Source organism: Pelophylax lessonae (assembly GCF_965119305.1).
Source record: "Pelophylax lessonae genome assembly, chromosome: 9".
Lineage (NCBI taxonomy): Eukaryota > Metazoa > Chordata > Amphibia > Anura > Ranidae > Pelophylax > Pelophylax lessonae.
This window is the reverse complement of record NC_138776.1, coordinates 175,704,542-175,719,580: the sequence shown is the minus strand read 5'-3', so window position 1 is coordinate 175,719,580 and position 15,039 is coordinate 175,704,542. Positions and strand designations below refer to the sequence as shown.

At 41.1% G+C, this 15,039-nt stretch overlaps 1 protein-coding gene across 1 annotated transcript in view; it reads right to left on the bottom strand.

Annotated features, from left to right (window-relative positions):
* LOC309564287 (uncharacterized protein) overlaps positions 1 to 9,410 on the bottom strand; it is a gene marked incomplete at both ends in the record, with an annotated part of 9,484 nt that extends 74 nt beyond the window's left edge. Inside the window, 3 exons of the mRNA XM_082268913.1 lie at positions 1 to 168; positions 2,934 to 2,978; positions 9,317 to 9,410. The exon at positions 1 to 168 is cut by the window's left edge and continues 74 nt beyond it. Of these exons, the coding sequence (XP_082125039.1) occupies positions 1 to 168; positions 2,934 to 2,978; positions 9,317 to 9,410 (307 nt within the window). The remainder of the gene's footprint in view (positions 169 to 2,933; positions 2,979 to 9,316) is intronic.
* Between the last annotated feature and the right edge of the window lie 5,629 nt (positions 9,411 to 15,039).

Here is a 15,039-nt window from a genome sequence, read left to right as displayed (position 1 = left end):
GTACAGGCTTGGGTGCCACACCCTGAGGTGCAGGCTGGGGTGACACACATTGAGCTTCAGGCTGGGGTGGCACACACTGTGGTACAGCTGGCTGGGGTGTCACAATTTGAGGTGCAGTTGGCTGAGGTATCACACAAGAAGCAGGTTGCGGTACCACTGGCACTGGAGCTGTATTGTAGAAAGACATTTGTGACAAAATGATCTACAAATCTATTTTATAGATACATATTTACTAAAGCAAATGAGCAGAAAACTGTATCTAGGATTGGCTTAAGAAGCAAATTTAACTGACTTAAAATATACAATACACTGCACTAATGGAGGATATTTGCAAGAATACACAGATAAATAAAGTAAAATGTTTCCGTTTTATAAAAATTAGTGTATTTTTTTTTTTTACGTGCTTATTATTTTCCAGCAGACGAGGGAGAGGCACCTTAGTCATCTAGCCCACGAGGGAGCTGCACATATGAGGTAAGTGTTTTTCTGTGCATTATAACAATCTTTTTGCTGGCAAGAAGTCGAAAGTATGACATGACCTTACTGTTTTATTTTAAGTCTATTAACTATTTTAGCTTTTAAAGTCCAGCTGCAGCTATAACTTTGCGGCTGTTGTTTGGATAGAAGAGTAGAACCTTTTTGATTGCCTCTATGGCCTTGGAGTACAGAAGCATTGTCATGTGTCACTTCCAGCTCAGGGTGGAAGTAAATATTTTTTTTTAAAGCAAAATATCAAAATTTAATTTTTTGCTTTTAAAGGTAAAGGAGAGATTAGGGGTCTTTTTGACTCCAGATCTCTCCATAAAGAGGACCTGACATCCTTATTTCTATTACAAGGGATGTTTACATTCTTTGTAATATTAATAAAAGTGATGAAAAAGAAAAAGGGACAGTGTAAAAAAAATAAAATAAAGTAAAATAAATAATTAAAAATAAAAGGGCCGGCTAATATCACATTATTCATTGACTTCTAGAGTCTCTTTTGTTATAAAAACCCTGCCTGCCAGTGATTTTTCTAATAACTGACTTTACTACCACTTAAAGGTAATCTGTGCACCTCACATGCCATGTGACCAAGACTGGCTTTGCTTCTGGAGAAAGAGCTTGAAGATTACAATTCAGAATACCCAGGCCTGGGGAGCTTGCTGCCAGTAGAAACTGCTGGGAGAGGCCTGTGGAACTTGTAATATGGCTCGGAGGGGCCTGGCAGTGTGTTGCCATGAGAAACTGGCAGAAGCCATGAGATACTGCTAGATGAGCAGGTTGCCAATCACAGTGATCAGTAACTGTGTTTTTTCTGATTTTCAATGGAGAAAAAGATGCATTGGGGGGAATTTACTAAAACTGGAGCAGGTCTACATGGGAACCACCTAACTTCTGTCTTCAGCTTGTTCAATTATAGACTAACTCCACATTTTACAACATGTTACATGTTACACCCGTGTTTAGGACTTGAAATTGAAAGTTAGGAGCTGATTGGCTGACATGCACAACTGCTAAAGATTCTGCCTGCTCCAGTTTTGATAAATTTCCTACACCGTACTGTACCTTTTTCTTCGTGCTAGGGCCCCTTTCAAATGAGCAGACTGATCAGGTTCGGCTGTCCGTTTTTCAGGCAGACCCAATCGGACCACTCATTTTTTTATTATGGGGGGACAAATGTAAATGGACATGTCCTAGAAAAAACAAGATATAATTCACCTGGATAGACTAAGTAGTAAGACAGTGTATTATCAGTTTTACTAACGCATTCCAAAGTTGCAAAATTGGTTTCCCGTATTAAAGAGGAAGTAAACCCTCCTCTGCAAGTTGTACCTATAGGTAAGCCTATGATAAGGCTTTACTATAGGTACTGTAAATATCTCCTAAACATGTACTGTTTAGGAGATATTTACCTTACAAGCAGCCAGTGACGTCACTGGCGCATGCGCTCTGAAGGAACAGCCGGTTGTGCCGTTCCTTCAGAGCCCCGTGCCGTGACCGTGGGGAGTGACGTCACCGCGGCTCCGGCCAATCAGATGGCCGGATGCCGCGATCCTGGAAGACGGGCGACTGGACATGTCGCCCGTCATAGAGGTGAGTGGGCGGCATGGCGGGGGCTCATTCTAAGGTAAGTATTTGATAATGAGCTAGTATGCGATGCATACTAGCTCATTATGTCTTTCTCTTTCAGGGTGAAAAAAAACAAAAAAAACTTTTTTTCGGTTTACAACCTCTTTAAGATTTGTTTGGACCTTTATCATTAAGGGGTTAAAAATGTTCACTCCTCTGTGCTTTAAAAATATGCACCTTTTTCTAAAAGAAGTTTTTAAAATTTAAAGCAGTAGTATAGCCACAGAAAAACCATACATTTGCATGTAACTACACCTCCTAGAGTATATGCTTATTGTAAAGAGGAACTTGACGCCTTGAATTCCTGAATATATACTCCTACGCCCAGCAAATCCAGCCTCTGTTCTGCTGTTATCTACCACCTAATGCTGGGTCCTGCACCACCATCTTCATGTCTGACATCATCAGGAGCTTGCTATCACTTCCTGGTCCTTGCAGCCAACTCCTGATAATGTGCCATGAGGTCATCCCTTCTCTAGATGGAGGTCTGCCTTGTGGAAGCTGAAGAATCCTTGGCTATGTAGTGTGTATATCTAAGGAAGCTTGAAAAGCAGCGTACACATCATTCTTGCGTAGGTGAGAATAAAGGCAGGGGCAGGGTATAGTTTAAGGAGAAAACAAAAAGTAAAATGAACAAACAAAAAAAATAAAATCATCTTTTTAGAATGGAGGTTAGGGGGGATTTCTGTATTGTAAAGTACACACAGTAATGCATAGGTACACTTTAAATAAGATCCTGATTTCTCGCCTAAACATGTACTCTATTAGCGGCAAATAGCTAATAGTAATTTATGTTATTTGTCATTTTTACTATAACATACCTTGGCTCCCGCAAGCTGGTTTCAGATCAGTCACAACTGTAGGTGCTGGAAAACATAGGAGAACAAAAACATCAATAGCTTGTATTTCATTTACTCTCAGTTAGGTTGGCCATTTGAGATTAGGAACTACAGACAATTTCTTTCCCCTCTTGTCACATATTTTTCATTATCATTCTAACACATCAATGAATACATTTTCCAGGTGTTTCTTTTCTTTGTAAGGCTCCTTTCACGAGGTCCGCTCCGTCGCGAACTCTGTGCTGCTCAGCGGTGGGATCGATCCACTGATCCCTGCTGAGCCCACAGAGCTGAGAGGGAGGTGTCAGAGCCCCGCTGCTCTCTATGGGGAATCGGATGAGAGCGGACCGCCTGTCCGCTCTCATCCGATTCGATCCCCTGGACTGATGGAAAATAGGGTTTCCATCCATCCAGATTTCACGGACCGGATCGGATGCGGGTGGCAGCGGGTGTCAGCGGACATGTCACCGCTGACATCCGCTGCCTCATAGGGATGCATGGAGGATCCGATCAGATCCGCCTAAAAAACTGACAGGCAGATCTGATTGGATCGTTCGTGTGAAAGGGGCCTTAATCAGTACAGCTGTTGTTCAAAAAAAAAAAAAAAAAAATACAATACAAATATACTTCAACACATTACATGATGATCAAAGGTGACCTTTGAGAATATCATCTTTGATGAAACGCGTCAGGTCAAGGCGTGCTGACGTCACCTTCACGTTATTGTCCACGAAGGACGGGCGAGCGGAGCCGTCCGGCCGGCGGCTGTTACCTCTCTCCTTTTGGCCTATATCATCTGATGCTTGTAAGTGTCTCTCTATTTTTACAATAAAATATCCGTGGGTTTTATGCTATGGCGTGCTTCTTTGTGTTCCATGGTTGATTTACATCGGCATCCTGAGTTCCATGTGAGGAGGTCTTATTGGACTGGTCCCTTGAACATCATTTTGCCCCTACATTACCAGGAGTCGGTAAGGGTGTCCAATCATTGGCGGTGCCTTTTTCTGGTTTGCATGGTCGGGACCCAACAGTTTTTATATGCTCTTCACACTCATCTCTGTGGTAAGCTGCTGTCCTACTGGGGGAGGATTTTGATCTATTTATTTGGTGATTCTCTATTTTCACTCTGGTAAGAAGTACCTATTGAGCTTCTGTGGTGGTCAAGCTTTTTCCTCTATATTCACATCTACCCCTGAACACGGGAACGTTGGTGCTCCCACTCACTTTTGGGTGTTAACTGTTATCCTTTGTTTTTTGGTTTTACGCTATGGCGTTTTGCTTTTTTGTATTTCACATGTCAACACTTTACTGAGGGATCTACGTGGGAACCGGAAGGTCCACCTGGGCCTACCATCTGCACAAGTTACCTCATTTCTTGTTTCCTATTTCTGGACAATATTACGGACTATTTTCACCATATATCACTTTATATGTTTCACTTTTAGCGCAACTTATGTATACATTGGACTTTTGGGGTGTCGGTCACACTTGAGGTTGCTGCTTTTTATACCTTTTTTTGGACTAGCGCAGTTGTTTCCTATTTTGTCTACCATTCACATTTGTGAATGTGGCCATTGGCAATTACATGTGGAAGATCCAGCGGGCAGGGCTGCTGTTAGAAACCATGGGGCCCCGTACAGCCAACCCGATGGGGCCCCCCTGACCCCGCCCTCGACCCCACCCCTAAAGCCGAGGGGGCGGGGGAGGACATATGGTGCAACAGCTCTGGAAGTGGTCGGGCGGCTTCAGAGCTGCTTATATCACTTCCACATGAATTCTGACAGTTTCCTTACAAATATACAGTACACACACTCCTGGCTGCTGACACTTTTACAAGCGTCAGGCATTTTTTTCTGGCAAAAGGCTGCTGCCAGGAGGAGGAGCGTTTTTAACCAGTTCTGGTTAAAAACTGGAACTTTTAACCAGTTCCCCCTAATGACCAGGTCATTTTTTGCGATTCGGCACTGCGTTACTTTAAAATAAAATTGCGTGGTCGTGCAATGCTATACACATAAAAAATGGATGTCCTTTTTTCCCATTAATAGAGCTTTCTTTTGGTGGCATTTGGTCACCTGTGCGATTTTTATTTTTTGTGCTATAAACAAAATATAGCAACAATTCTGAAAAGAAAATATATATTTTTCACTTTCTGCTATATTACATTCCCCCCAAAAAAATGTAAAAAAAAAAATCAAATTTTTTCATCATTTTAGGCAAATTTGTATTCTGCTACATATTTTTGGTTAAAAAAAATCCCAATAAGCGTATTTTGATTGGTTTACACAAAAGGTTATCGCGTCTACAAAGCAGGGGAAAAATTAATGCCATTTTTATTTATTTAATTTTTTTTTTACTAGTAATGGTGGCAATTTACGAATTTTAGCGGGACAGTGACATTGCGGCGGACAGATCGGACACCTAACTGACACTTTTGGGGGGACCCGTGACATTACTACAGTAATCAGTGCTACAAATATGCACTGTTACTAGATAACGACACTGGAAGGAAAGGGGTTAACCCAGGGGCAATCAAAAGGATAAGTGTGAGCCTAGGGGGTGTTTTCTAAGGGCTCTTTCACACTAGGGAGTCTGTCGGCGGAGACTGTTGGGCGTTTTTAGACTTCAGAGATAATTTTTTTTCTGAGCTGAAAAACTATCAGGTGTGAACAGGGCCTAAGAGGGTGTTGGGTAATCGTTTAGTTTGGATATGGGATGGAGATAAATATGGGTTTGTCCTCGGAGAGATCCTTGCCTCGACAGGGGGATGTCACCAGTAATGTGGACATTAACATTCAAAGTGGTACTAAAGGCTAAACAAAAAATGACATATATGATGCAGTCTGTCACTAGCATTAACACAGCAGTCTTTGTTTTTCTGAGTCCCCCTTTTCGCCTCTTGATCCTGCTGTTATTTTTCAACTTCCTTTAACCACTTAAGCCCCGGAAGATTTTACCCCCATTCCGACCAGGGGGTATTTTGCGATTCGGCACTGCGTGAATTTAACGCACAATTGCGCGGTCGTGCGACGCTGTACCTAAACGAATTTGACGTCCTTTTTTTCCCACAAACAGAGCTTTCTTTTGGTGGTATTTGATCACCTGTGCGATTTTTTGATCACGCGCTATAAACAAAAAAAGAGCGTCAATTTTGCAAAAATAGCAATATTTTTCACATTTTTTTATATGAAATTCCCCCAAAAAAAAATGTAAAAATCAAAATTTTTAAAAATTTTCGGCCAATTTATTTTATGCTACCTATGTTTGGTAAAAAAAATCGCAAAAAGCGTATTTTGATTGGTTTGCGCAAAAGTTATCGCGTTTACTAACAAAGGGAAAGATTTTTGTCATTTTTGTTGTTTTTTTTTTTAACGCGTAATGGCGGCGATCTGCGATTTTTTTTGCGGTACTGCGACATTGCGGCGGACAGATCGGACCCTTGACTGACTTTTTTGACACTTTTGGGGTTACCAGTGACATTTCTACAGTAATCAGTGCTATATATATGCACTGTTACTGTAAAAATACACTGGTAGTGAAGGGGTTAACTTTATTTGGAAGGGAGGGGCTGTGTGTGTCCCTAGGGGCGTGGTTTCTACTGTGATTGGCTGTGGCTCTAGCTGTAAAGACACTGATCAACGGATCTACATACCAGATCCGTTTTATCAGTGTCTTTGCAGCGAAGAGAATGACAGGCAGTTTGTTTACACAAGCTGCCTGACATTCTCCCTCTCCCCCGCCGATCGCCGAGTGACCGGCGGACATCGGGTCCGCTGGTCACACGCGCGGGGGGGTCCGTGACCACGCGGGAGCGGGAGCGCGCCCCGGGGGGCGCGCGCTCGCTCCCTAGACCCTCACAAGCAAGCAACGTAGCCCTACGTTAGTTTGCCTGTGAGGGGCTGACCGCCGACGTAGATAGTCGTGCGGCGGTCGGCAAGTGGTTAAGGCTACATTCACATCTTGGCTTTGCTATTTACAGGCGTTTTTTAGGCATTTTTTCAGGCGTTTTTATGGGTGTTTTTTCAGGCGTTTTTGTGCAGGCGTTTTTAGGTTGACAAGTGACCAATGGAAAAAAATAAAAACGCCTGTAATCTACCCAAAAGGAAGCTCATGTATTTTCTTGAGCGTTGGACGTTTTGCTTAAAACGTCAAAATGCTCAGATGTGAACAGGGGCCATTGAAATGAATAGGATTTGTCTTGTTTTTGAGCTGATACTAGAGCAGAAAAACACCCAAAAACGCCCAAAAACTACTAAATGTTGCCTAAACAGTGCAACTTCCAAAAGTTAGAGAGCTCAGACAAATCATTTAACACTGGCAGGGGTGCTTACAATGGTCATCTTTTATTAAATTATGTAGAATCTTTTTCCCCAGAAGGGAAAAAACTGTTTAACATTTAGCTTAACTGTCTGCTTAACATTTAGCTGGAGGTAGACTTGGTTACACTTGCTTTGCTTTCTGAAGGGCAATCTGTGTCCATGACAGAGGTCTAATTCCTGCTGCAAAGCAAAGGATCTCGTATGCAGCATGTGTACATCCCCAGCCAATGCTTTTCCAGTCCAAGAGGGAGTACCCCAACCACTAGTGTAAACAAGCCCTGGTGGAGATGATTTAGATGGAGTGTACATAAAAATAAAGCCTATATATCTATCACTCCCTTCACAAGACAGTGTTGCTGTCCAAGGGTGTCTCTGTTGCTTCTCCATAGTTCCATAGAGTAGACATCCTAAGGCCTGGTTAACACCTATGCATTTTTAGTGCGTTTTCAGTTTTTCATAAACACATTACAGTCCGTTTAACATGGTTTCCAATGGGTCACATTTACAGCCGTGCATTATATGGAAAGAGCCAGGGACCAGCAGATTGTGTTTTTGGTTCCATAGACTTCAATAGATCAAAAATGTGTATTGAAAAATGCAAAATGCACCTGAAAAATGCGTCAATGGCAACCTGCATAGGTGTGAACCAGGCCTCAGTCAAGAAGTGTGTTACTGGCCGGATCACAAGGGGAAAATAAAGAAAAAAAAACAAACCCTGAAAACAAATTTACGTGGAATATGCATCAATGGCAACCCCTGCATAGGTGTGAACCAGGCCTAAGTCAAGAAGTGTGTTACTGGCCAGATCACAAGGGGAAAATAAAGAAAAAAAAAACCCTGAAAACTTATTTACCTGGAATATGCATCAATAATAACCTGCATAGGTGTAAACCAGGCCTAAATTTTTTTTCAGGGTTTTTTTTTCCCTTATTTTCCCCTTGTGATCACGCCAGTAACATACTTCTTCCCACATGGAAGAAAAATATATTTTAAATATATTTTTTTAAAAAAACATTTTTATTTTTTCCCAAATATATTGGAAATATATTTGAAATGCTACAATTTTGGCCATATTCAATATATTTCTTCTTTTTTTTCCCTAAATATATTTGAAATATATTTTTCTTCCATATGGGTTGACTGAGGCCTGGTTCACACCTATGCAGGTTGCCACTGATGCATATTCCAGGTGCATTTTGCATTTTTCAATACACGTTTTTAAACAAATGGAGTCAATGGAACCAAAAACACAACCTGCTGGTCCCTGTAGGATTAGATGTCTAGACCACACCACGCCCCCTTACACGATATGTCAAGAACCCCCCGCCCACCATCAGAAGTCAAGAGTCACCCACCCTTCCTTACATCACAATGTACCCCCATACCTTGTGTTGCTGCCAGGAAGAAGATGCGGGTGGATCTGGGAAGAAGTGCAGGGTCTGGAGGAGAACCAGAGGAGGGCTGGAGTCAGCTTCCAGAGTCTGCTGAATGCTGAGACCAGGGGAGGCAAAAGCAAGGTGGAGTTGCGGCTGCACAGAGAGGTGCAGAATCTGTAGGAGGAGTTCTGCCCTCCTCTCTGCTGCCGACTACAGAGACAAGGTGGGGGCAGAGACAAGGGGGGTACCGCAGCTGCAGGAGAGGTGCAAGGGCCACATGAAATGGCCTGGGGTCGCATTCAGCCCCCGGGCCTTGTGTTTAACACATGTGACCTAGAAGATAAACTTCAAAAATGCCACTGAGACTGTGACTATGTGTCCAGAGTAAATATAAATTTCAGTAACTAGGCAGTGCTACAAACAGGCCTTGGCGGATTCCCACTATAGGCAGATTGCAGGCATAGAGGATAAAACTGTAGTTTACTGAACTTATCAAGATGGAAATAGGCAGTATATCCTCTCCACATCCTACAAGAGTGAATCTGTCAGTAGAAACTTTTAGCAGCATGTACCACATTGCAAAGACTAAAGTGTATGCCAGAAAGTCATGGAAGCCTGCCCATGACTTTCGTTGGCTCTGGTGCCTGATAAAGATAATTGCCCTACCACTTACCATTAGCCTCCACAAAGGTTTGGTCTGGTTTCGGTTGATTGTGTTCATGATGGTGGTGGTGCTCATGTCCACGGCCTCCCTTGGTTCCAGACATGACTAACTTGATTTGAAATAGACTGAAACTGAACAGCTAATAAAGGAGTACTGGATTCAAGTTATGATTTTTGGTTCATAACTCTGCCTCTTTTATACACTGGTGAAATGTATTAGAAGAGGTTGACAGCTGACAGCTGACGGAATTCCAAAAATTCAAGTCTTTGTATATTTAGGATTGATTGTTGAAAATGTTAAAAAATGGATCTCCACCCATAAGTACAGGCGTTTTCATCTGATCACCCCTCACCTAAAAAAGACTTGCATGAGTCATCTTTCAGTTATTTTTTTGTATTATTCTGTACATTGTGCTCAAAATCTCAGGTTGTCATGTAAGGGTGGACCATAAACAAATATATATCAGCAATTAGGTGTTGCCTAGTAATCAAGGATACAATGAAATCCTCTATAGTCATATATGAGTTATCCATGATACTAGAAGTACAGGTTTGTCTAGAAGATGCTTTCTTCAGGATAGTAACTACTATTAATATTGGTTGTGCTGCTGATGAAATAATTAAAACAGATCCATAATCCTTGTATATTATGGTTGGTGAGATGCATTTATATACACTGCTGATAAAAATTAAAGGAACTCTTTTTAATCAGAGTATAGCATTAATTCAAGTAAACTCCTGGAATATCGATCTGGTCAGTTTCAGTAGCAGAGGGGGTCGTTAATCAGTTTCAGCTGCTTTGGTGTTAATGAAATTAACAACAGGTGCACTAGATTGGCAACAACGAGGCAATCGCTAAAACAGGAATGGTTTTACAGGTTGAGGCCACTGACATTTTTTTCCCACTCATCTTTTCTGACTGTTTTTCACTAGTAGTCAATGTCCCAATGGCGATATCTGGACCTAGAGGTTGCACATGCAGTCCAACTCCTCCAGGATGGCACATCAATACATTCCATTGCCAGAAGGTTTGCTGTGTCTCCCTGAGTCTCAAGAGCATAGAGGAGATTCCAGGACACAGACAGTTACTCTAGGAGAGCTAAACAGTGATGTAAAAGGTCCTTAACCCATCAGCAGGACCGGTATCTGCTCCTTTGTTCAAGGAGGAACAGGATGAGCAATGCTTTATTGAATCCTAACGCCTAAACTCTCTGTCTTACTGAATTCTGACCCCTCGACTCTCGACCTTCCTGAATCCTGACCCCTCAACTCTGCCTTACTCAAACATGACCCCTGAACTCTCTGCCCTACGTAATCCTGACCCCTGAACTCTCTGCCTTAATGAATTCTCTTTGTGACTTAACTCCTTCTCTGTCACCGCCGTAAGTTAAATTTTTATTTTATTTTAGATTTGGCATGGGTAGAGGTCTTCCTTTGTACCGTAATTATATACTGTATATTGAGTAAAAAACACAAGCTTCTTTTTGACCCCTAATATGTGAGGTTCACGCAAATTTTTTGAGACATATGCAAGCAATTTTAGGCCTTAAGTAAAAATGCACACATTGTACATAAAGCCCTGTGTGATAGCATACGACTTCTTATATTTTATCACAATGGATTTGACTGGCATAGCATGGGAGGGACTTATGTCTAAATGTCACAAAAACTGCTCTGGGGAGCAAAATATGATGTTTGAACTTGATCTGTTTATGCAAAAATTCTTGCGAGCACTTGAGAACAAAGCTAGTGTGTTTTGGCATAAATAGGTTTTTGAATGCTATAAAAAGGAAAAAAATAAAAACTAGTAAGCCTGCGAGTTCAGGTCTTCTCAAATTTTAAAAAGGTAACTTCTGATTTTAAATGAAGCATGGGAGGCCAATTAATTTGGGTGTTCAAATAAGATGATGGAGCTATTATCGGATCAATATGATAAGTACATAGTAGAACTAGATGAGGAAATAAAACAGTTACGTATATATCCAAAATCAATATTTATGTTCTCATTCCAGCTTCAAAGAGAAAAAAATATTACAGGAACATCTGGAAGGCTTTACGACAGATTTGATTCAATATAAAGAACAACAATTAATTTGCTATAAAGTGGCTTTTTTCAATCACACAGCCTACAGATAGGCACAAGGGTGACCAGAACGATCTTGGGGCCCCAAGTATAACCAAATCATTCAAATCAACAGACTGCCCAGGAAGAACCCAAGCCAGACTCTTCTAACACTTCTACTATTTATTATTCTTCACAGGCATCTAATAAGTCACACTGGAGACACAAATATCCACTGGTGGGGGTAAATTTTCACATGGTGGTGGTAAGAAGCGTATGACTAATAGGTATAAAAATGGGAGCTGCCCGCAAGTGTGGGGAGGCCCATCTAAAACAGGTGATGGGTCTTTGAAACCTTCCATTTCACAAGTACTTACTAGTAACCTTCCTAAATCTACCTAACCTAACACAATTAATCCAACACTTAATGACAACACTACACTACCCACATCCTCACAGATGGATCAAGGCGATTATTTTTTTTTTTTTAGGACAACTAGCTACAAGTTGACAGGGAACAAAAAGTTGACAGGGAACCTGGACCTATTTGTGGTCAAGGTGACCCCAAACACCTAGGTCTCAGCATCATTAATCTATCTTCTCACTTACTTACACCAGCAGAGAATGAACTCTTAAATCTAGGTTTAATGTTTTGTCCCACACAAGAAATAGACAACTTTGAAATCATAAAAGATGTCGACCTTTTTGCACGTAAACTTACATACAAAGATCGAAATTGAAAGAAAAATGTCAAGACCATTCTAGTCCAGTGGAAAGACTTCACAATTAAAGATTTTTGTGCACTATGAGATCTCATGGAACTTTTGGAAGAAAATGAGGGTAGTCATTTAGAACAGACCACATATAACTCTCGGACACAACTGATATACAATCTCCATCTCCTTTTCCCAAATTCACGGTCCAAAAAAAATTGGACAAGTTCCAACCATTACAAACAAACCCAAATTTGTTGGCATTTGTGACTCAAGTCTGCAATGAAATTGCAGAAATGCAAACTAAAGGTTACTCTACTGGTAATTTAACGTGAACAGAAAAGGAGGCCTTACACTCATTAAGCACAAATAAGGACTTAGTCATCAAGCCCTCCGACAAGGAGGGAAACATAGTATTAATGGATAGGGATTAATATGTGTCTTGAGATCTTGCAAAACCAAGATTAGTATCGCAGGATCCCTGTCAGCATGATAAATAAATTCCAAAAAGAATATGGGCAGATCCTGCTAGAAGCAAATCACCAGCACACCATAAACAAAGACATCTATGAATCAATCCTTGTCAAACAACCTAAAATACCTGTTTTAGGCCCTACCTATGATGCATAAAAATCTAACTCAACCCACGAGCGGACCTAAAAAATCAGGAATCGGGTCCCTCACTTAACTGGCAAGTTGACTGTTGAATGGTCATTTATGCCCTCACGTGATGTCATTGCCATCATATATCCAAGATACCACAGATTCATTAAAACACCTGGAGGGGATAATTCTTCCTCCGGAAACTCTGTTATACTGTTGTACAGTAGCATACCTCATTCGATGGGAATTAAAACCATAAGTGAATTTTTAAGGGAAAGAGGTAATAATTCCTGGAGATAGTCAATTTATCCTCAGTGTTGGAGCATATACTAACCAGGAATGTATTCACCTTTAATGGCTCCCACTAGCTCCAGGTACAGGGGGGTGGCTATGGACACCTGTTGTGCCCCCACCCATGCCAACCTGTACCGGGGGGGGGGGGTGGAGGGAGCAGTCCTTATTTATGGATGACAAATATACTAAATTCTGGAATTCTATTCTGCTGTGGCTAAGATGAATTGACAATGTCATCCTATTTTAGATGGGCACAAAGGGGAAGTTTAAGGAATTCATGGCGGCTCTTAATGATAATGATTTTCATCTAAAATTCACCATGGAATTTGATCCACAGGTAAGTAAAGATCACAAAGCAGAATGATGGCTCCCTTGATACATCACTTTATCGAAAGTCCACAGCAGCAAACACTCTGCTTCATGCGGAAAGCTTTCATCCTAAACCACTATGCAGCATCCCTTTTAGTCGATACCTTAGACTCTGTAGAATATGCTCTAATGAAAGCGATTTTATATCCTAGGCTAGTGCTTTGGGTAATAGATTGCTTCAAAGTAGATATTTGAGAAGCTGTCTTAAAAAAAGCCTTTAACAAAGTAAAAAGAACTATCTAGGTAGAAAGTATTATTCAAAAAGAAAGAGAAAAAATAATCTAATGTGGTCCGTCTGATCACCTCATTTAATAGACAGCATGGGCAGGTGAAATATATTCTTCAAAAACACTGGTATCTTCTCACAAATTACCCTATTTTGAATAAGTATGCCAGGGATTGCCCTGACGTCACTTATAGTAGAGCTAAATCCATCAGTGATAGGGTCACGAGAAGTAATTTCGAACACATGCAGACTTTTGAATCTAATGACGATGTTCACGGTACTTGGAAATGTGGAACATGTGAGTTCTGCCCATGGATCTTCAAAAATCAAACACGGGTACCCACAAATGGGATACAAGTGTCATCAAATTTGCTGTGTTAGAACAAATTTTACCAGATTTTACCAGACTCTAATGTCGGAGACTTTGACAAAAGGATTTTGCAGCATGCGACGGTGCCACCTGGTTTGAATGAAGCGATTCGCTTAAAACCTTTTCTTTAAAGAATTTATAATTTTGTCACATCCTCACCCCGGAGAAATATGCTGATTCAATAATTGATTCAATATTAAGATACACCACGACACATGCTATATATCCATAACAATTTAAAATCAAGTATGCGTTAAGAAAAACAAATATACTTTGGCTATATCCATGGTATTGTGTGTCTACTGCTTGCAAATTAGCTTTACATATTTATGTTTTATGCTTTATATACATTCTGGCCTGTGGGGCTCCGGCTTCATGGTGGTGGACGGAGACACTTTGGTCTGTTTTGGACGGCATATTTCCCAGAACCCCACCCATGGTTTGGGTGGTTGTTGAGTCTTTTGGGTGGTTGTTGAGTCTCCTCTCTGTTTCTCCTCGTCGCCTATTTACATCTAGAGCACTTAGTAGGCCTAGGCTCCATTTTCCTGTCGATTGTGGGCGGGCAGTGTGGCCCTTCAGATTGGGATGGATTCTCCGTAACTGTGCTAATGCGCAGTTGCAATTCGGGACACACAATGTTGTGACTTCATCTTCCACCTGCAGCCGGATGATCGTGCGGCGTTCATGGGAGCTTATATAAGCTCCTCTATGTGTGGTCTTGCCTTGCTGGCGGCATCATATGCCTTTTCTTGCTAGATTAGTGAGAAATTATCAGGCATATAGCTCCCCCTGGTGTTGGAATGCTTATATAAGTCTTACACACCTAAGGAAAACCCTTGGAGTTACATCAAAAACTACTTTATAAAAAGTATGTATATTTTCTTAGGGGAGTTCTCAGTCCATTTTAGACTATCAATTTACATATAGGCCATGCACTTATCTATGTACTTATCTTATGTACTTTTTGATCACTATGATAAGAGTAAATATGCTAACATTAATATGTATTTATGTCCTCTTTAGCAGAATATGATACTTAACCTATGGGTCTTGAAGAAGCTAAGTAATGAAACACATTGACCCTTGGAGGATTGAA